Source organism: Plecotus auritus (genome assembly GCF_963455305.1).
Source record: "Plecotus auritus genome assembly, chromosome: 10".
In the NCBI taxonomy this organism is placed as follows: domain Eukaryota; kingdom Metazoa; phylum Chordata; class Mammalia; order Chiroptera; family Vespertilionidae; genus Plecotus; species Plecotus auritus.
This window is the reverse complement of record NC_137785.1, coordinates 36,983,615-37,005,463: the sequence shown is the minus strand read 5'-3', so window position 1 is coordinate 37,005,463 and position 21,849 is coordinate 36,983,615. Positions and strand designations below refer to the sequence as shown.

General features: G+C 39.7%; 1 protein-coding gene across 1 annotated transcript; it reads right to left on the bottom strand.

Moving 5' to 3' along the window:
• Window positions 1-1,566: 1,566 nt before the first annotated feature.
• Window positions 1,567-20,505, bottom strand: GCSH (glycine cleavage system protein H). Its single transcript, XM_080645642.1, has 5 exons — window positions 20,089-20,505; window positions 16,179-16,258; window positions 14,904-14,967; window positions 4,895-5,026; window positions 1,567-3,307 (listed from the first exon to the last, which is right to left on the bottom strand). The coding sequence occupies exons 1-5, from the start codon at window positions 20,234-20,236 to the stop codon at window positions 3,210-3,212; spliced, it is 522 nt and encodes a 173-aa protein (XP_080501768.1). The 5' UTR covers window positions 20,237-20,505; the 3' UTR covers window positions 1,567-3,209.
• Between the last annotated feature and the right edge of the window lie 1,344 nt (window positions 20,506-21,849).

Here is a 21,849-nt window from a genome sequence, read left to right as displayed (position 1 = left end):
AACCCCGGTTCCAGGCGAGCCCCTGGGGACCCACGCTCTTGTGGGGGGAGTCTGGACTCTCGGGCGGAGACTCGGGAGCCGGGAAGGCAGAGGTCTGCGCGTGCGCACAAGGGCAAGGCTGACGGGAAGCCAAGACTGTCTGCTCCGCCCTGAGACTCCACCCCATCCAAGCCGAGTACAGAGGCTATTGCAATTTGGCAAGTCTAATCCTATAAGGCTGTCTCCAGCACTGAACTTCTCCCAGCATAGACGCAGCTGATCCTTACAGCCAACTGGCCTGAAGGTCAATTCCTCCCAGTGATACCAACAACAATCAAGATTTAACTCCAACAAGGCTGTACACACAGTCCACAAAGGAGTGCACCAAGAGTGTCCACCTCAGGTTAACTGGGGAGGCCGACCCACTGGGCCATATAGGAAACCTAGCACACAAATTTACCCTACCAACTCAGGGAAGCAGTGAAAATGCGGCGTCAAAGAAACAGATCACAAACGAAAGAAATGGAGGAAAACAAACGACTGGATATAGAATTCAAAACCACGGTTATAAGGCTTTTCAAGAATATCCTAGAAAAGGCTGATAAATATAACGAGACCCTCGAAGATATGAAAAAGGACCTACTAGAAATTAAACATACACTGAAATAAAAAATATTATACAGAGACCCAAAAACAGACTAGAGGAACACAAGAATCAAGTCAAAGAATTGAAATACAAAGAAGCAAAAAACACTCAACCAAAAAAGCAAAAAGCAAAAAAAAAAATCCAAAAAGTTGAAGATAGTGTAAGAAGACTCTGGGACAACTTCAAGCGTACCAACATCAGAATTATGGGGGTGCCAGAAGAAGAGAGAGAGCAAGATACTGAAAACCTATTTGAAGAAATAATGACTGAAAACTTTCCCCACCTGGTGAAAGAAATAGACTTACTTACAAGTTCAGGAAGCGCACAGAACCCCAAACAAAAGGAATCCAAAGAGGACCACACCAAGACACATCATAATTAAAATGCCAAGAGCAAAAGACAAAGAGAGAATATTAAAAGCAGCAAGAGAAAAACAGTTAGTTACCTACAAGGGAGCACCCATACGATTGTCAGCTGATTTCTCAACAGAAACTATGCAGGCCAGACGGGAGTGGCAAGAAATTTTCAATGTGATGAATAGCAAGAACCTACAACCAAGATTACTCTACCCAGCAAAGCTATCATTCAGAATTGAAGGTCAGATAAAGAGCTTCACAGATAAGAAAAAGCTAAAGGAGTTCATCACCACCAAACCAGTATTATATGAAATGCTGAAAGGTATTCTTAAAGAAGAGGAAGAAGAAAAAAGTAAAGATAAAAATTATGAACAACAAATACATATCTACCAACAAGTGAACCTAAAAATCAAGTGAATTAAAAACCTGAGGAACAGAATAATCTGGTGAATATAATAGAATCAGGGGCATAGAAAGGGAGTGGACTGATAATTCTCAGGGGGTAAGGGGTATGGGGGTTCATGAAGAGACTGGACAAAAATCATACACCTATGGATGAGGACAGTGCGGGGGAGGTAAGGGCAGAAGGTGGGGTGGGAACTGGGTGGAGGGGAGCTATGGGGGGAAAAAGGAGAAACAATTGTAATAATCTGAATAAAGATTTATTAAAAAAAAAAAAAAAAAGAAATTGTTTGCTGAGCAATGTTTAATCTTTCTGCAAGTCGTTTTTGAGTTTGACAAGCATCTTCATCCAGGAACACTTGTAATTGTTGGTCTTCAAACTTTTTCGGTTGACCTGGACGTTATGTTGTCTTTCACATCTAAATCATCACTTTTAAAGTGTTTAAACCAGTGTTTACAAGTATCTTGAGATGGAGCATGTTCTCTCTCCATAAGCTTCCCGAAGTATTCAGCAGCACTTCTCTTCAAAATAATGAATTAAAACTTCCCGCAAATGCTTTTCTTGGCACGAAATTCGACATTTTTAAGCATAAAAATATCTATGATGTTAACACCTTCAGCAAATTTGACAAATGAAGTTTTGAAGCTTGTTGTCAAAACAACAAAATAACATACATATCAAATCGCATATATATCAACATATGTGTAACTCCATCTATTGAAAAAAATCCGCATTATAAACTGGTACACCTAGTATTTATATTTACCTGTTTGTATATAATATCTCTCCCAGAAATATCCACATATTACAGTTGGCTGAATTAAAATATAATTTGGGACTGTAAATATGCTTAAACTTTAAAGCACATTCACTGTCTCTAAGTCAATGTCTGAGCTCAAAAAGTTTCACTTCTATTCTGATTACGTAAGTGAAAACCTGGATGATTTAACTTTCTTAAAGATGTCATCCATGTGCCTTACTGATCAAACTTTCACCTTTCCTTGTTTTTCCTCTTCTCTAACTTAGCATGACAGAAAAACAGTATCAGTGGTTTCTTTTTCATGATATTAAAGGTGACCAAAAGGTACTTAATATTATCAGGCAATTAGAGTTTTGCTTAAGAAAAATCACATTTATGAATGACTAAAAGGAAACATTTTCTTGGAACCTTTCATTGTTATGGCTTCAATTACCTTAAAACATAAAAAACTTTCAGTAAGTTAAAATTCACATCTTCTCAAATACTAGCATAGTCACTAAATGATATATTAACAGCAAAACAAAAAACATTAATGAAGTTGAATGTTTTATTATTAAACTTTCTTATTTTCCTGTGAGGCTGCTACTTCAGTGTATAAAAATAGCACCAGCAAAATCAGTATATTGCTAAATTAAGACAGTACTGTTCATCATCTGACACCATAACAACAAAAACTTTTCTCTAATGCCTGTTATTTCCAATGGAAAGATCATTAAGTATTTTGATCCAAAGACTGATGTAAGCAAGTTACAGTATTATTAAGGCTTAAGATAACAATGTTATCCTTGAAATATATAATTTTTACTACTAGATTTTACCATAGATAATTTCAGGAATTCTGAATATTATAACTGTAGCCTAGCCTAAAAACCATAGGGTGTTGTGGAAAAGATGCACATTGTATTTATCTGCCATCATTTAGATGGTTAAGGGGTATTTTCGTCCAGTAGCATTGTTGTAGTTTCTTTTTTCAATGGAATTATTAAATCTTTTATCCACCACTAATTTAAGACAACTATGCTAGATAAGTTGTTTCAGACTACTTTATTTAGGTGGGTTCCATTTTCACTCCTCAATAGATTTTATGTATTTCTCATATGCTTCTTCACTCATTAGTTCATCTAGTTCTGAAGGGTTACTCAGTGTCATCTTGATCAGCCAACCTGCAACCAAAGAAAAGTATCTTATATTCCAAATTACCTTTTTAAAGAGTTAAAGTCAAATTCATTAAAAAAAGTAAAATAGTTTTATTTTAAATTAGCTTATATTTAATATTATTTTGTATTTGTTTCAGATGCACAGCATAGTGTTTAGACAATCATATGCTTTATACAGTGATCTCTCCCCTGATGTTTCGAGTACCTACCTAAAATATACACAATTATTACAATATTATTGATTCACTATATTTCCTATGTTGACTTATAACTACTAATTAGTACTTCTTATTCTCTTGACTTTCTCACCCAACTCTCCAAATGCCTCTCCTCATCAGTCTGTTCTCTGTTTATATGAGTTGGTTTTTATTTGTTTGTTCATTTATTTTATTTGTTAGACTCTACATGTAAGTAAAATCATATAGTATTTGTCTTTTTTTGCCTGACTTATTTCACTTAACATAATACCCTCTAGGTCCGTCCATGCTGTCACAAATAATAAGATTTCATTATTTTTATTTTTTTATGGCAGAGTAATGTATATGTGTACCACAGCTTTTTTATCCACTCATCTATTGATGGGCACTTGTGTAAATAATGTACAATGAACATAGGGGTGCATATATTTTTTTGAATTAGTATTTTGGGTTTCTTCGGCTATATACCCAGAAGTGCAATTGTTGGGTCATAAGGTAGTTACATTTTTAATTTTTTGAGGAACCTCCATAGTGTTTTCCATGGTGGCTGCACCAATTTGCATTCCCACAAACACTGCAATAGGATTCCCATTTCTCCACATCCTTACCAACACTTGTTTTAAAATAAATTATTTAGTGCCTCAAAATTAATGTAGTATTATTTACCTCAATGACTCATTTGTTCAAGGAATTTTAAGTTTTAGCATTACGAATGAAATTAATATCCTTGCATATCATTATTGAAAAGATTACAACTAGAATAGATTCCACTATAATGGATTAAGAATTGTTAGATTGTAATAAGCATCAACAAATGACACTGAAGACTTTACATAGGGATCCAAGTATACAAGAGACCAGGTATATCTTTCATTAACAAGAGGAACCCCAACACTGTTAACTACTGATGTGAAGGACATAGAAAGTAGAGAATTAGAAGGGCTTGGTGATAGGCAACAGAGAATTACAGCCTAATCCTAACTTTACCATTTATGGATGTGTGACCTTAATAGATAAATCCTTTCCGGGCTTCATTTCATCTACAAAATGGAGAAAATTGCTACTAGCCTACCTCACTGGGTAACTGTAAAGATGAGTATGTGAGAAAACTGAAAATTAATGGAATAAGTATTATTCTGTATTACCTACATCACAATATAGATGCTTTATATTTGAAGAAGTAAATACTTTGCAAGTGTTTGATACTAAGAACCCTGTAAAATAAGGCCATGCTTTATTTTATCATCAAAGATCTTAATAAACATAACCTTAGATATTCAGCTAATCTGTGCTTTCTTTATTAAAAGCAGAACATCTCTATTTAGTACCAAAAAGTGCAAAGAAATGAAGTCACAATCCGCTAAATTTTGCTTTTAACTCTAGATTAACAACTTACCGTCTTCATAACAAGATTTGTTGACAAGTCCTGGATTTTCTACAAGAGCTGTATTAATTTCAGTTACTTCTCCTGACAGAGGAGAATAGAGTTCACTAGCAGCTTTCACACTTTCCAAAGCACCAAACTCATCTAAATTAAGAAAATGAAAGAAAATATTAAATGTCAAAAGTTAATGACCTGAAAATGCCAATATAGAAAATTGGTCACTTCAAGTACAATCATGATAAAATTCCAAGTATCTTTATTTAAAAATAAAATCGTAGGTTTTGTCATGTTTGTATCACCTATGAGAAGGGTATCAATATCCTCAATAAAGCAGACCTATTTCTTTTAGACAGAGTAAACAAATGGTGATGTATCCGAATACCAGAAGTGCTTGAATTCACTAAAACTCAACCTTCTTTCAATTTACTATGGCTCAGAAAAAAGTTCAGAAGATTCCAGTAGCAGTAAAGTATCTCAGACCAACCTTTCTACAGATACACCAAAAAAACAATTATGTGAAGGATCTGTAGGATAACCAAAAGGAGAGTCAGTGATTGGCGGGGAAAAAAGGGACTCAAACTGAGATCTTCTTTTATACACTGCATACACTTATAACACCATGCTATCCAAAGACCACAGTGTAATTAGAACACAAGTAGAAAACCAATCTTATTTATTTGAAGGGTCAAAGGATGAAGTATGGGGCTGCCAAGGTGGATGGAAAATGAGGGTTTCCTAGAAAGAAAGGAGGATGGAAAAGAGAAAAAGTAGTCAGCAGAAAGATCCCCAAATGACCCACAGATCTACCTGATGGAATTAACCAGAGAACCTTCACATAGCTATTATAAGCATATTAAAAGACTTTTTTTAAAAAAGATCATCATAATAAGTGAACATATGGAGGAATACTTGTAAACAAATATAAATTTTAAAATGGACTTTTTAGAACGGAAAGTAAACTACGTAAAACAAAATATTCCCTGAATGGTATAAACAGCAGACTGGATATAGTAAAACAAAGGATCAGTGAACATGAAGAATGATAATCTGAAATTAACCAATCTAAAGGACAGTTAAAAAAAAAAGGCTGGCTCTAGCTGGTTTGGCTCAGTGGATAAAGCATCAGGCCTGCAGACTGAAGGGTACAGGTCCCATTCCTATGAAGGGCCCGTGCCCAGGTTGCAAGGTTGATCTCCAGTAGGGGCATGCAAGAGGCAGCCAATCAATGATTCTCATCATTGATGTTTCAATCTCTCTCTCCCTCTACCTTCCTCTCTGAAATCAAAAAAAATATATTCTTTAAAAAAGGCTGAAAAATTAGTAGAGCCTTAGTCACCTATAAGACAATATCCAGTGGTCTGAAGTGAATGATGAGAATACAGCATACCAAAATATTTGGGATACTAGAGGCCCGGTGTGAAATTCATGCACGGGTAGGGTTCTAGGCCTGGCCTGCGATCAGGGCCAGTTGGGGCCTTCCGGCTGCTGGCTGGGGCCTTCCTTTCCCCGGCTGCTGGCTGGGGCCTGCCTTCCTTCTGCGCCACCCTCCTGGTGGTCAGTGCACATCATAGCGAGCGGTCGAACTCCTGGTCGGTCGAATTCCCGAGGGGACAATTTACATATTAGCCTTTTATTATATAGGATAGCTAAAATGATGCTTAGAAGATTAATGTCTTTAGCTTTTTTTAAAAAAAGAACACCTTGACTGTAAAATCAGTCTGCAGGCAGAGGTGGGTCTCTGGAGGCTTTGAGTCTTTGCCTAATTGAATTAGTCAGAAACAGCATTATACACTGTCCAGCACTGAAGATTGGGAGGCATAACAGATCTACCTAATACATAGTCACAAACCCAAACAGGCAGCCAAAATAGGGAGACAAAAAAAAAAAAATAAAAGAAAGAAAAAGAAGCCCCAAATGAAAGAATAAGAGAATTCTCCAGAAGAAGAGCTAAATGAAATGGAGAAAAGCATTACCGGACATAGAGTTGAGAATAATGATGGCAAAGATGCTTAACAGCATGAGAAAACATATGAAGAATGACATAGCACTAATAAAGAACAGGGAAGGAACACACAGTTGATTAGGGGAAGCTGAAGATTGGATCAGTAAATTAGAAAACAGTAGAAAAAAAATCACTCAGACAACCAAAAAGTAAAGAACAGGACAGCTTAAGTGAGCTGTGGGACAACATCATATGTAACAATAACAACATAATAGATGTGTTAGAAGGGGAAAAAGGGAGCAAGGGATAGAAAACATGTTTGAAGAAATAATGGTAGGAAACTTCCCTAACTTGGTGAAGGAAAAAGTTATACAAGTTCAAGAGGCACAGAGAGTCCCAAACAAGAGGAGCCCCAACAGGTCCATGCCCAAACACATCATAATTAAAATGCCAAAAATTAAAGCAAAAGAGAGAATCTTAAAGACAGCAAGAGAAAAGCAACCATAAGGCTGTCAGATGTTTTCTCATGAAACTCTACAGGCCAGAAGGGAATGGCATGAAGTATTCAAGGTAATGGAAAGCAAGGATTTGAAACCAAGATTACTATATCCAGCAAGGCTATCATTCAAAATAGATGGTGATGCCCTAGCTGGTTTGGCTCAGTGGATAGAGTGTTGGCCTGCAAACTGAAAGGTCCCAGGTTCAATTCTGGTCAAGGGCACATCCTGGGTTGTGGGCTTGATCCCCAGTGGGAGACTTGAAGGAGGCAGCCGATCCATGATTCTCTCCATCATGGATGTTTCTATCTCTCTCCCCCTCTTCCTTCTCTGAAATCAATAAAAATATACTAAAAAAAAAAAAAAAAAAAAAAAAAAAGATGGTGAAATAAAGAGCTTCCCAGATAAAAAAAGACAAAAGGAGTGCCCTAACCGGTTTGGCTCAGTGGATAGAGCGTCGGCCTGCGGACTGAAAGGTCCCAGGTTTGATTCCGGTCAAGGGCATGTACCTGGGTTGCTGGCACATCCCCAGTAGGGGGCATGCAGGAGGCAGCTGATCGATGTCTCTCTCTCATCGATGTTTCTAACTTTCTATCCTCTCTTCCTCTCTGTAAAAAATCAATAAAAAAAAAAAAAAAAAAAAAAAAGACAAAAGGAGTTTATTACCACCAAACCAGCACTGCATGAAATGCTAAAGGGACTGCTGTAATGAGAAGAATAAAGAGACAGTGAAACATAGGCATAAATAATTAAAATGGCAACAAATAAGTACCTATCTATATATATAAAAGCCAAAGTGACTGTCTGACCTGTAGCTATGATGCACAATGACCAGAAGGAAGAAGCTCCGACTGGTAGCTATGACACACACTGACCATGTGGTGGCAGACGCTCAATGCAGGAGCTGCTGAGCGACAGCAACTTTGCAGAGTGCCCTCTCACACTCCAGGACCCCTTGGGAGATGTCGGACTGCCAGTTTCAGCTCAATCCCTGCAGGTCACGCTGAGAGACCCCACTTGCCAGAGGAACCCCGCTCACTCCGCAGATGCCCTTCGAGCTCCAACGCCACCCCAGGTGTCGCTGGTCAGGGAGGGACCGCAGGAGGTTGGCTTCAGGGCGTGTCAGGCCCATCTCACCCAGTCCTGCACCGCCGGCCACCTTCTAATTAATTTCTTTTCAATGTGCATGAATCCGTGCACCAGGCCTCTAGTCAATAATAACCTTAAATGTAAATGGATTAAATGCTCCAATCAAAAGACATAGGATAGCTGAATGGATATAAAAACATGACCCAATTATATCCTGTCTACAAGAGACCCACCTCAAAACAAAAGACTCAGGATGAGAGTGAAGGGATGGAAATTTTCCATGCAAATGGAAACGAGCAGGCCATTACAAGAGACTATATAAGTCACTACTTAAAACTAAAGGTATTGATCCAACAAGAGGATATAACCCTGGTAAACATATATGCACCCAATACAGGAGCATCTAAATACATAAAAAAACTTCTGGAAGACTTTAAGGGAGAGATCAACAGCAATACAGTCATAGTAGGGGACTTTCACATCCCACTGACTTTACTGGATATATCTTCCAGACAAAAAAATTAACAAGGAAATAGTAACTTTAAAGAACACACTGGATCAGATGGGTTTAATTAACATTTATAGAATATTTCACCCTAAAACTGCAGAATATACATTCTACTCAAGTGCACATGGGTCATGCACATTCTCAAAGACAGACCACATGTTAGGACACAAGTCTATACAAATTCAAGAAGATTAAAATCACATCAAGCATCTTCTCAGATCATAATGGAATGAAATTAGAAATAAACTATAGCAAAAACACTCAAAAACACTCAAATACATGGAGGCTAAATAACATTTATTAAATAATGAATGGGATACCAATGAGATCAAGAAAGAAATTAAAAATTTCCTGGAAACAAATGAAAACGATGTACAACAACCCAACATTACTGGGACATAGCAAAAGCAGTCCTGAGAGGGAAGTTCATAGCATTATAGGTCTACTTCAAAAAACAGGAAAAATTAATAATAAACTATCTATAGCTTAAAGAATTAGAAAGAGAACAACCAGAAAAGCCCAGAGTAAGTAGAAGGAAGGAAATAATAAAGATTAGAGCAGAAATAAATGGAATAGAGAATAGAAAAACAATACAAAAGATCAATGAAACCAAGAGCTGGTTCTTTGAAAAGATATACAAGATTGATGTACCTTTAGCCAGGCTCATCAAGAAACAGAGAGGACCCAAATAAGTAAAATCAGAAATGAAAGCAGTGAAGTAACAACTGGCACCACAGAAATACAAAGGATTGTAAGAAAATACTATGAACAACTATATGCCAACAAATTGGACAATGTGGATGACATGGACAAATTCCTAAAAAAATAGTCTTCCAAAACCGAATCAAGAAGAATCAGAAAATGTGAATAGGCCAATAACAACTGATGAAATAGAAGCAGTAATCAGAAAACTCCCAGCGTGGCACAGTGGTTGAGCATCAACCTATGAACCAGGAGGTCACGGTTCAAATCAGGGCACATGCCCGGGTTGCAGGTTCGATCCCCAGTAAGGGGCGTGCAGGAGGCAGCTGATCAATGATTCTCTCTCATCCTTGATGTTTCTCCCTTCCTCTCTAAAACCAATAAAAATATGTATTTTTTTAAAAAGCTTTTTCATAAAAAAGAAAAGCTTAAAGAAATGAAAAGGTAAAACCGCAAGCTATGACAAAATATTCACAAAATATATATCTGATAAAGAATTTGTATCTAGAATATATAAAGAATGCCTAGCTCTGGCCAGTGTGCTCAGTGGTTAGAGTGCCGACCTGCGCATAGAAAGGTCTCAAGTTCAATTCTCGGCCCCAATTGGGGCACATGCAGTAGGCTATCAATTGATGTTTCTCTCACGTCAGTGTTTCTGTCTCTCTCTCCTTCCCACCCTCCCTTCCATTCTCTCTAAAATCAATGGAAAAATAACCTCCTCTGAGTCAATGGTAAAAACACACACACATAAAAACAAAGAAATTGGTAAAAGACTTGACTACAGACTTCACAAATAAAGATGTTAGTAAAAAGCACAAACAAAGTTGCTCAACAATAATGTTCCTGAGGAAATTCAAGCTTAAACCACAATGAGATCTATAGCTTCTGGAAAAATGAGTCTCATATTGTTGATGAGAATGTAAAATGGTACAAACACGGAAAACTGCTTGGCAGTTTCTTATTAAGTTAAACATATACCTACACTATGAGCCAGAAATACTACTCCTGTATGTACTTACCCAAGAGAAGTGAGGACATACATTCACAAAAAGAGACTTATACAAAACAGTTTATAGTAGCTTTATTCATAATAACTCCCAATTAGAAATAACATAAAAATCCATCAACAGGAGAAAGGATAAAAATGTGTCTATTCATACAGGGGGATGCTCTTCAGCAACTAAAAATTGAACTACTGCCCAGCTGGAGTAGCTCAGTGGTTGAGTGTCAACCTTTGAACTAGAAGGTTACTGTTCAATTCCCGGTCAGGGAACATGCCATGTTGAGGGCTTGATCCCCAGTGGGTGGTGCACAGGAGGCAGCCGATCAATGATTCTCTCTCATCATTGACGTTTCTATCTCTCTCCCTTCCTCTCTGAAATTAATAAAAAAAAACCTGATCAACAGGAATATCAAAAATCATGACATTGGATAAAAGAAATCAAACATAATACATATTGTGTGATTCCTTTTAAAAAGTTGAAGAATGGGCAAAACTTACCTATGGGGACATAAATCAGAAGAGGTTGTCTATTGAGAAGGGTTTCAATTGGGAAGATTCACACAGTATGTTATTGGATTGTATACTTAAGATCTATGTATTTTCATTATATGTATCAATTTAAAAATACATTTTATAGAAAGTTTTAAAAAGGCATTTTTAAGTTTAAGGATATTACCAGCATATTTATATTAATAGAATTTTTTAATGCACAAAAAGGCTCATGACACTCACTATAAAGAGATGTTCAGAAACTTATGGTCTGCTTGAGTAGCAGAGTGGGTACACAGTAAACAAAAGAACTTAAGAAAATGAGAACTGTGTGTTGATGTATAGAAAAAAAGATTATTAATCACACTGAGGGTTTTATTATGACATCAGAAATGGTTTCTAGGAAGACCTTCAAAAAGAGGGATGTGACCAACCAGGATGTTGAGAGACAGGAAGCAGAAAAATATCAAATAAGATAAATGATGGGGAAAGTTTAAGCAGAAAAAGAGATGGCCAGTACTGTCAAAGATTCTTACATTATGCTAAATTTCATATAATCCTTATAACTGTATGAAGTAGATACTATTATTATTATTATCCTAACTTATAGATGAGACCTAGATTATGTATGTTCCTCAAAATCACACAGCTAATATATTGTGAGACAAGGCTTGAAAACCAGGTTCTGAACCCTTTTAGTTCACATGCTTAACTACCTCAAAGAAAAGCAGATTTTACTTTTTAAACTTAATAGGCCTCAATATGAATATGTGGAATGGAGAGCAAAGGGGCTAACACCCATTTCCCTCTACTTCTTCCTACCTTCCATGATAATGTCTAAAAATGCTCATTATTCTCTTTGCCATCATCCTTACAACTAGGGGTGGCAAATATAACCCATATCTGGCTAATGAGATGTAAGAGAATAAAAATGAAAGCCTGGAGAGGATCCAAGATGGCGGCATAGGTAAACACCTAAACTGCTGCCTCGCACAACAATTTCAAAACTACAACTAAAAGACAAAACGTCTATCACCCAGAACCACAGGAAAGCTGGCTGAGTGGAAGTTCTACAACTAGAAAGAAAGAGCAAACAGCATTGAGAGGTGCACAACACTGAAAAGCTGAGGTACAGAGGCATGCGAATCGGGCTGGTGGCGGGCTACTGGGAGCGCTGCTTTTTTTCAACCCAAAGAAAGACAAACTCCCGATTACTCCGAACTCCAGTTTCTGAGGAGATGCGGGGGACCCAAACTCCTACGGGGAGAAGCTGGACTGTCTGCCATCGGGTTGGAAAGTGAGGGTGGCTTGCTTGCAGGGCTGCATGCAGGAATAATTGTTTACTGCACTGGGGCGCGGGACGCGGAGACGCAGTTGGAGACGGAGAGCCGGCTTACTGGCAGCCATCGCTGTTTGCCATGCCCTAGCCTAGTGACGCCCTGAGACCCCCCTGCACAACCTACAAACCCACCCAAGCACCAAGCAGCGGCTTTAGCATATGAATGGCCTGCCCTATCGCAGCTTAACCTAGCAAACTTGCAGCCCGGGTCAGACAGCTCCAAAACCTCCAAACCCCAAGCAAAGAGGAGAAAACTGTAGTTCTCGGTGTAGCTCCTGCTGGGTGGCCTCAGACAGTAGCTGACCAGCACCCCATTGGAGATCCAGAAGCCAGTGTACCTAATGGTCAGTGTGAGACACCAGATTTCAACTCCTCACATCCATAAGTGACACATTCAAGAGGCAGACTCAGTGAGCACCAAAGCCCCACTGAAACAAGTCCTGCACCATAAGCGTGTCTCCAGCGCAGCTGTTCTTCCATTATAGACACAGCGGGTCCTCACAGCCAATTGGCCTGGAGGTCAATTCCTCCCAGTGTACCAACAGCAATCAAGGCTTAACTACACCAAGACTTTGCACTCAGCCCAAAAAGGGGTGTACCAAAGGCGTCCACCTCAGGTGATCGGGGAGGCTGAGCTACTGGCCCCTATAGGTCACCTATCACACAAAGCCACTCCATCAACACAGGGAAGCAGCAAAATGCGGAGACAAACATGTCACGAATGAAAGAAATGGAGGAAAGCAAACTACTGGATGACATAGAGTTCAGAACCACATTTATAAGGTTACTCAAGAATCTTCTAAAAACCGCCGAGAAACTTGATGAGACCTTCAAGGACCTTAATGAGAATGCCAAAAAAAGGAAAAGGACCAGTCAGAAATTAAGCATACACTGTCTGAAATAAAGAATATACAGAAACTCAACTGTAGATCAACGTACCCCAAGAATTCAACCAAAGATCTGAAATATGAGAAAACAAAAAACACCCAACCAGAAAAACAAAAAGAAAAAAGAATCCAAAAATATGAAGATAGTGTAAGGAGCCTCTGGGACAACTTTAAGCGTACCAACATCCGAATTTTGGGGGTGCCAGAAGAAGACAGAGAGCAAAATATTGAAAACCTATTAGAAGAAATAATGACAGAAAACTTTCCCTACCTGGCAAAAGAAATAGACTTACAAGTTCAGGAAGCTCACAGAACCCCGTACAAGAGGAATCCAAAGAGGACCACACCAAGACACATCATAATTAAAATGCCAAGGGCAAAAGACAAAGAGAGAATATTAAAAGCAGCAAGAGAAAAATGGTTAATTACCTACAAGGGAGTACCCATATGACTGTCAGCTGATTTCTCGGCAGAAACTATGCAGGCCAGAAGGGAGTGGCAAGAAATATTCAAAGTGATGAACAGCAAGAACCTACAACCAAGATTACTCTACCCAGCAAAGCTATCATTCAGAGTTGAAGGTCAGATAAAGAGCCTCAAAGACAAGAAAAAGCTAAAGGAGTTCATCACCACCAAACCAGGATTACATGAAATGCTGAAGGGTGTTCTTTAAGAAGAGGAAGAAGAAGAAAAAGGTAAAGATAAAAATTATGAACAACAAAATGACATCAAATACATACCTACCAACAAGTGAATCTAAAAATCAAGTGAATAAAAAATCTGAAGAACAGAATGGACTGGTGAATATAATAGAATCAGGGACATAGAAAGGGAATGGACTGACAATTCCCAGGGGGAAGGGGGTGTGAGGGGTGCGGGAAGAGATTGGACAAAAATCTTACACCTATGGATGAAGACAGTGGCGGGGGGTAAGTGCATGGGGTGGGGTGGGGAATCAGGTGGAGGGGAGCTATGGGGGAAAAAAAAGAACACCTGTAATAATCTGAACAATAAAGATTTATTAAAAAAAAAAAAAGAAGAAAGAAAATCCCACCAAAGGTTAAAAAAAAAAAAAATGAAAGCCTGTCCATCTCTTCCTGCTTTCGGACATTGTCATTTGAGAATGTGACAATGTCTAAAATTTTGCTGCCATGTTGTGAACTGTGACACACTGAGGCAGAAAAAGTACTAAAAGAGGTCATGTCCTTCACTGAGCCACTCAACCAATCCTCTCTTCACCTATGTCCAGACTATTTGTATTAGTATAAGATATAAATCCCTAGCCCTGGTCCGTGTGGCTTTGTTGGTATTCAAGCCCTGGCCAGTGGTGCATACGAGAGGCAACCGATCAATCTCTTTCTCTCTGTCTCTCTCTCCCCCCTCCCTCTTCCTTCTTCCCTTCCTCCCTCTTACCCCCTACTCCCCTCCTTCCTATCTCTCTGAAATCAGTGGCAACATCCTCTGGTAAGAATTGAAAAAAAAAGAAGTTATTATTCAAGGTAAAGATTAGGTAAAGAAAATTCATGGCATGAATGATGACAATCCAAGGTAAGAAAAATACTCACCTTGCTTGTTCAATTTTGTCCCAATTTCAGGCAGACTACAGTAAACAACATCTCCCAATGCTTCCTAAAAACAAACAAACAAAAAAACTCTAAGAAATAAAATTAAACCTCCTAATAAATAGGAGCAAGCCAAACACCGAATCCCCTGGAATTTCAGATAGTAGTACAAATTTTACATTTGATGGGCCACATTTTTTGTGTTTTTTCTTACAACACAAAACACAAAACTATTCTTGGCTCAGGACCTGCAAGGAAACAGGCCACTAGCTGGACTTTCCACAAGCCGTAGTGACCAGTTACAAATCGTATGTCCTCCAAAAGATTACTATCTCCTCTGAGAAGAATCACACTTGGCGTTTTTTCACTTCTGCAGCCATTTCTTCCTCAGCATTTGCTTAAATCTTACCCATTAATTCTTCAACTCATAGTCACATGCCTTATACTCTTTGAAGACCTTGACTCCAATAAGAAATTATCTCTCCATCAGGTTACTACCCACTGTACCACTCAGGTTATCCATCTAGTAATGTTTTGTATGTCGTTTTCCATGTAGGTTATTACACTGATAAATTCCAGGAGGTATGGACACTATACAATATTTCACAAGCACCCTGTACTGGGCTTCAGTAGGTACACAGATATACCAATGAAGATACAGTTGTCCTTCACTTTCAATACCTGATATTACAACATTTCTATAAAATATTTTATATTTCCATCAGTTATCCCCTTTCCCCATAGTGCCCCACCTCCCAGAGATCCAGTTTAAAATTATTAACTGGTGCTGCCATTTGCCTTAACGTTTTCTTTTACACAATATTTCAAATATGGGATCAGTGGGAATAGGGGAGTTAATAGAGAAATAGATAGGCTAAATAGAAGGTTTCCCTCTGCGTAATCTGTGCCATTCTAGGTTTTTCCCTCTTCATCTCCCTGGTCATGTGTGTTTCACTGTATCCACAAAACACTATCAACACTCTACCCTTTTGCTGCTTCTTTCCTTAACTACCCCAATATGAAACAAACACATTTCTGTCTTGAATAAGGTTTGTTTCCTACCTTCAATTTTAAATGTTAGCCTTTCAATATCTCTAACACTACATACTCCCCTAACCAGATTATGTTTTTCACTTGTTTCACTTATGATTGATGTTTCTCTACGGGCCTGTAAAGGGCCCAAAATACTAAGGGCAGAATAAACAAATTTTAAAAGACAGAGCCAACCCAATTTAGGTGACAGCAGACTATTTTAACTATTTCGAGACAATCCAATACCTGTGCAAAATTGCTGATTCCCACTGTTCCAATACCATTTTCTGTTGTTATCCATTCATGTTTCTCTGTGAATTTACGCACTAAAATAGAAGACCAATATTTCAGAAAAGCAGTAGCATCACTTCTTATAATGCATTTTTTATATCAATGCTGTCAAAAGACAAAACTTTCCCAGTGTTTGGTCTGACTTACTGACATTGCCTTTCAATAGTACATGCCCTGGAAAAAATGATCGCTACTAGATGGTACATCTTAACAGTGCTATCACTTAGACCAGTGGTTCTCAACCTTTCTAATGCCGCGACCCTTTACTACAGTTCCTCATGTTGTGGTGACCCCCAACCATAAAATTATTTTCGTTGCTACTTCATAACTGTAATTTTGCTACTGTTATGAATCGTAATGTAAATATCTGTGTTTTCCGATGGTCTTAGGCGACCCTGCTAGCAGTTCTCAACCATTACGATTCATAACAGTAGCAAAATTACAGTTATGAAGTAGCAACGAAAATAATTTTATGGTTGGGGGTCACCACAACATGAGGAACTGTAGTAAAGGGTCGCGGCATTAGAAAGGTTGAGAACCACTGACTTAGACAAAGATGGCTTGATGTGAACACCTTGCGCGTCTTTTGGAGATTTGATTATCTGCTCTAACCTTACTTAGTCTAAATCACGCACAAAAAATTTGAGGATATTTCAAATGTATAATTATCTACAAATTGGTCTGTCTTGCAGAAAAGTCTGTCCCCCTGAAGACAGATTTGGAGTGATGAAGTTTTGGAATGAGCACAGACGGCTCATAAATTATTTAAGCTAAAAAATAACGTGCCTTTTTAGAGTTGGACCTAAGACAGCTTCCCAGCAAATTGGTTGCTTGCAGGCAAAGTGGAATCTTACAGGAATGAAACTGACCTAGTAAATTACAACTTAAATAAGTTCTTAAAATTCCATTTTAATGGAATTCAGGCCTGTGTGGAAGAAATAGGCTACCATAGTTTAAAGAAGCAAACTACAAGATAAGTCAACAGTTACCTCAGAGCTAAGCCTTGAACAGGTGGAAAGTCAAGTCCTATTGATCTTTCATTGGACAGGTTAGCCCCTGGCTTTCATTCTTAAAAAATATATATATTTTTTTATTGATTTCAGAGAGGAAGGGAGAGGGAGAGAGAGATGGAAACATCAATGATGAGAGAGAACCATTGATTGGCTGCCTCCTGCACGTGCCCCCTGGGGACCAAGCCTAAAACCCAGGCATGTGCCCTTGACGGGAATCAAACGCGGGACTATTCAGTCCACAGGTTGACGCTCTATGCACTGAGCCAAACCGTTTAGGGCTTGGCTTTCTTTATGAGTTTCTCTTCAAAGATATGGTCGCCCTAGCCGGTTTGGCTCAGTGGATAGAGCGTTGGCCTGTGGACTGAAGGGTACTGTGTTCGATTCTGGTCAAGGGCACATGCCGGTGTTGCAGGCTCGATCCCCAGTGTGGAGGGTGCAGAAGGCAGCCAATCAATGATTCTAATCATTGATGTTTCAATCTCTCTATTCCTCTCCCTTCCTCTCTGAAATCAATAAAAAAAGTTTATTAAAAAAAAAAAGATATGGTCAAATATTCAACAATTCCTGGAAGAAAGACTGACCAAAATTTAAGAGATATGAAAAAAATTATTTAGGATTTAATGTTAAAAGTACTTGCTTTAAGAAATAAGTAATTTTTTAAAAAGTATATACTATCTTACATATATATTACTTTCCAAAATGAAGTATTTTTTCCAAAAATAATGCATCAGAAGTGAATTGGGAAATGGTTCATTAATTCCAATACAGTTTTAAAGTAAGCCTTGCTGGTTCACTCTTCTCCCTTACCCATAGATATTTGTACTTAAAACAGCATTAAATTGCTTTGATTACACAGCTCTGATGCGCAACAGAATATAAATAGAGTATAGCTTATTCCTTTTTTTTCCCCTTAGCATTAAAAAACTTTAATTTTATATTCTTCAGTGGAAAAAGTTGCAAAATCTGTGACAAAGGAATTTGCTTTGCTTTGTTCCACTTCAAATAACTGAATGCTTCAGATCAATCTAATCCTTCTATTAAAAAGCTTAAGATTTGGCCTCACTGATGTTGCTAGGTAGTTAGAGCATTGGCACACTGATTGAAGGGTCCTGGGTTCGATTGCCAGTTAAGGGCATGTACCTCGGTTGCAGGTTCAATCCCTGGCCCCGTGGGGGCTTGAGTTTGGGAGGCAGCCAATCGATGTGTGTGTCTCTCTCCCTGCCATCCCTTCCACTCTCTGTAAAAATCAATGGAAAAAATATCTTCATTCCTTCAGTGAGGATTTAAAAAAAGTTTAAGGTTTATACTTGACGTTCTGACTGCAACACTGTCCCGACCTTTCACTTTTTCTTGACTATTTCATAGTTCAGTTTAGAAGCTCTTTCCTACCACAAGCCTAGTCTAGCCCTTCAAGCTGCGTTCCTGGGCCCATCCAGCACGTTCCCATAGCACTCTGCACTATTCTCCTCCCACCATAACCCCAAACACACTCATAGAACTTAACATACTACAGATATAGCCCACTTACCAATTTTTCCCAGGAAGGTAGATTATAAGTACAAAGCAAGCAAGTGCAGAGTTTATTTTATTTGTACTCCCATTTCTAAATAATTTAGTAAACTCTTAAAAGCTGGAGTTAAGTAATTTTTGAAAGTTTAAGTAAAAGGGATTCTAAGCAAAATATCCAGTATATAATTATTTGGCTACAACACTGAATTCTCCCTATCATTCTCTTACAACTCTAGAATGGGTTGTCTAAAACTAACATACTTTTTAAAAGGCTGGAGAACTATAAATATGACTTCTCTGAGTCCATTGTCCTGATTTTGGCCTTGCCATCTTACCTAATTGTAAAGATAAGAGTAAGATGGCTCTCACATTCAGTTTAGCAACTGAACAAGCAAAAGTTTAGAGGAAGAGGCAGCCACATTGCTAAGCTAAATGTGCCAAGGTCCACTTGACTTTAAGTCCATTTAAGCCTTTTTTCTAGGCCAGGCTATTTAGGTTCAATGATTAGTACAATTCTTGGCACAACAGGAAACAAGTGGACAGGAGATTATGTAAATAATTACTTTCTTACTGAGCTTTGAGCCTCAGAAAATTAGGCGTTTTGAGTAATCTATGTAAGGTTTGTATTTCCCTTCTTTCAAAGTCACTAGGCAGACAAAATATATTAATATCGGTCCATTTTTTGCTGTTTATTTGATTCTATGAACTAAAATTTAATAATCAAATACTATGTGCCAGGCATTATGTACAACAGTTACATTACTATTATTTCACCCTCCTAACAACTCTGTGAGGTAAGACTATCATTTCCATTTTCCTGATGAGGGAAACTGACTCAAGAGTTTTGCTTGCTTACTAGTAAAAATCTAGATCCAGTGCTTTCACTTCAATAAGTGCTCTTGCTTTGCTTTTACTTAGAGTTCTCATTGATATGATCCGTGGAGCAAACTAATAGCCTATTATTTGTCTCCACTTTTAGGGTCCACAAATGAGAGATAACCTAAGGTCACGAAGAAGCTTAGGGGCACTGGCCGGATTCTCCAGGAGCGAGCGGCAGACTCCTGCCCCGGACAGGGCGATCGAGCCTGCTCCAGCACCCCGCCCCCCCTCACCCTCCCTAACCTGCAGGACAAAGGCTGCGGTGTCGGCCACGCCACTTAGGGAGGGGAGGAGGGGCTGCACAATTAGAGATCCCAGCAATAAAAGAAGTGTGAGTCGCACGGCTTGACCCGGGCGATCAGCACCCGGGACTTGAGGTAAGGATCAGGGCGAGGAGGGAGGCGTCCCAGCTCACCCCCACCCCGAGGCAGCCCAGCTTAACCCACGTGCCCACTCGTGCTTACCCAACAGCAGATTGGGACCAGTACGCAGCGACCGGATGGCGCCCGCCCTCAGGCCACAGGGCCGCGGCGGGCAGGGCGTAGCGGGCGCCCACGCGGTGCGCAGGCTGCAGGCCGCGGCCCGCACGATCCGTGCGGCTCGGAGCGCCATGTTCGCTGGAGGAGTTGCAGCACTGCTCCAAGGCCGCCCTGGCGGGTGGAGGCGGGAGCAGGGGCAGCCCTGGAGTTAAGGTGGCCCGCACGCGGGGGCGGAGCCTGGAAGTGCAGGGGGCGGGGTTTGGATAGGGCGACGGGAAGGGCGTGAACTTGCTGAAGGTCCTTAAGCCCGGAAGGGGCAGCAGGAGAGGGGAGAGGACTAGTGCGACTGGCGGAGACCAGCTGGGCTGCTGGTCTGCGTAGCGGGTCCACCCCAGGAGGGGTGGGGCTACACCTCTGTACCGTGCTTCCAGGAGAGTTAAAGTGATGGATCAGCAAATCCCTTTTCCGCAACTCGCCTGGGGCCTGGGCGGATAGGCGGGTTGTAGGCATTCCCTAGCCTTTGGGCACAAGAGTCCCAGAGAAGCCAGGGTACTCCCAGTCCTGTTAAAGGATGCGGTCCTGCCCTCCTTACGGAGGTTCGAAGGCAGGCATAGTTGGATTCAGCCAAGTCCAAACAGAATCATTCCAGGAGAAGATGGTTGTTGGGCATTGGCCAAGGGCATGCTGACATAACTACAGTTTTTAATTAAATTTATTGGAGTGACATTGGTTAATAAGATGTAGGTTTCAAGGGTATCCTATATAATAAAAGGCTAATATGCAAATTAACTGAATGGCGAATGACTGGTTGCTATGATGTGCACTGACCACCAGGGGTCAGAAGCTCAATGCAGAAGCTGCCCCCTGGTGGTCAGTGCGCTCCCACAGGGGGAGCCCCACTCAGCCAGAAGCCCTGAGCCTCTCCCGCCTCCACAGCAGCACTAAGGATATTGGACATCCCCTGAGGGCTCCCAGGCTGCAAGAGGATGCAGGTGGGCTGAGGGGACCTCCTCACCACCCTACCCGCGCCCCCCCCCCCAACGAATTTCTAGTCACAGCTGTTTGTCAGCTGTGCCCAATCAGTTGCTCAGTCTTGTGGTCAACACAACCCTTTTTCTTCAAGATCTGAGTCCCTCCCCCACTGATCTGTGACAGCCCACCCTGTCTGTTGCTGGAATTTCCTGGCAGCCTGCCCCCATTTCCAGGGATGTATTTGGTCGTGCTGATATTCAGCCCTCCTGAATATCAAAGTCCATTGGCCTTCCAATGTCTCTTCTGCACTTTTATGCTAATTGCTCTTTGCTTTAGCCTCTGGCACATCATTGATGCTTCTATCTCTCTCTTCCTCTTTGAAATCATTAAAAAATATATTTAAAAGAAAAGAAAAAGTTTCTTAAAATTCAAACCCTGGCAAGATTGTCCAACTTATTTTACCAAAAGATCATATATCATTACTATTATTATAAAACAGTATTACACTATTCATTCAAAGTGACAAAAAGATATTAAACAAACATAGGCTAGTAAAACTTTAGTTCCCCCAGTTAAGAAGATGGCTTTTTAAAGTAATCAAGTGTTAACATAAGAAACATTCAAACCTGTAAAGAATTTTTGTTTGAGCCAAACTGTCAACAGTTGCCAAGAAGCAAAATCTCAAAGCATTGAGGGATGCTCCTGAGAATGGTGGTTTTTCACCTTGTTTTGTACATTACATTCAAAAGAGAAGACTCCAAGGTCCTGGGGGCA

Bases quoted from the DNA above. Each gene is read 5' to 3' on its own strand.
- GCSH (XM_080645642.1), bottom strand. From the start codon at position 20,236: ATGGCGCTCCGAGCCGCACGGATCGTGCGGGCCGCGGCCTGCAGCCTG. The intron at 14,968-16,178 runs GTATTGGATTGT...GTTTGTTTTTAG, and splicing joins GAATCAGCAATTTTGCACAG to GAAGCATTGGGAGATGTTGT. The intron at 5,027-14,903 runs GTGAGTATTTTT...TTCTTAATTTAG, and splicing joins GACAAAATTGAACAAGCAAG to ATGAGTTTGGTGCTTTGGAA.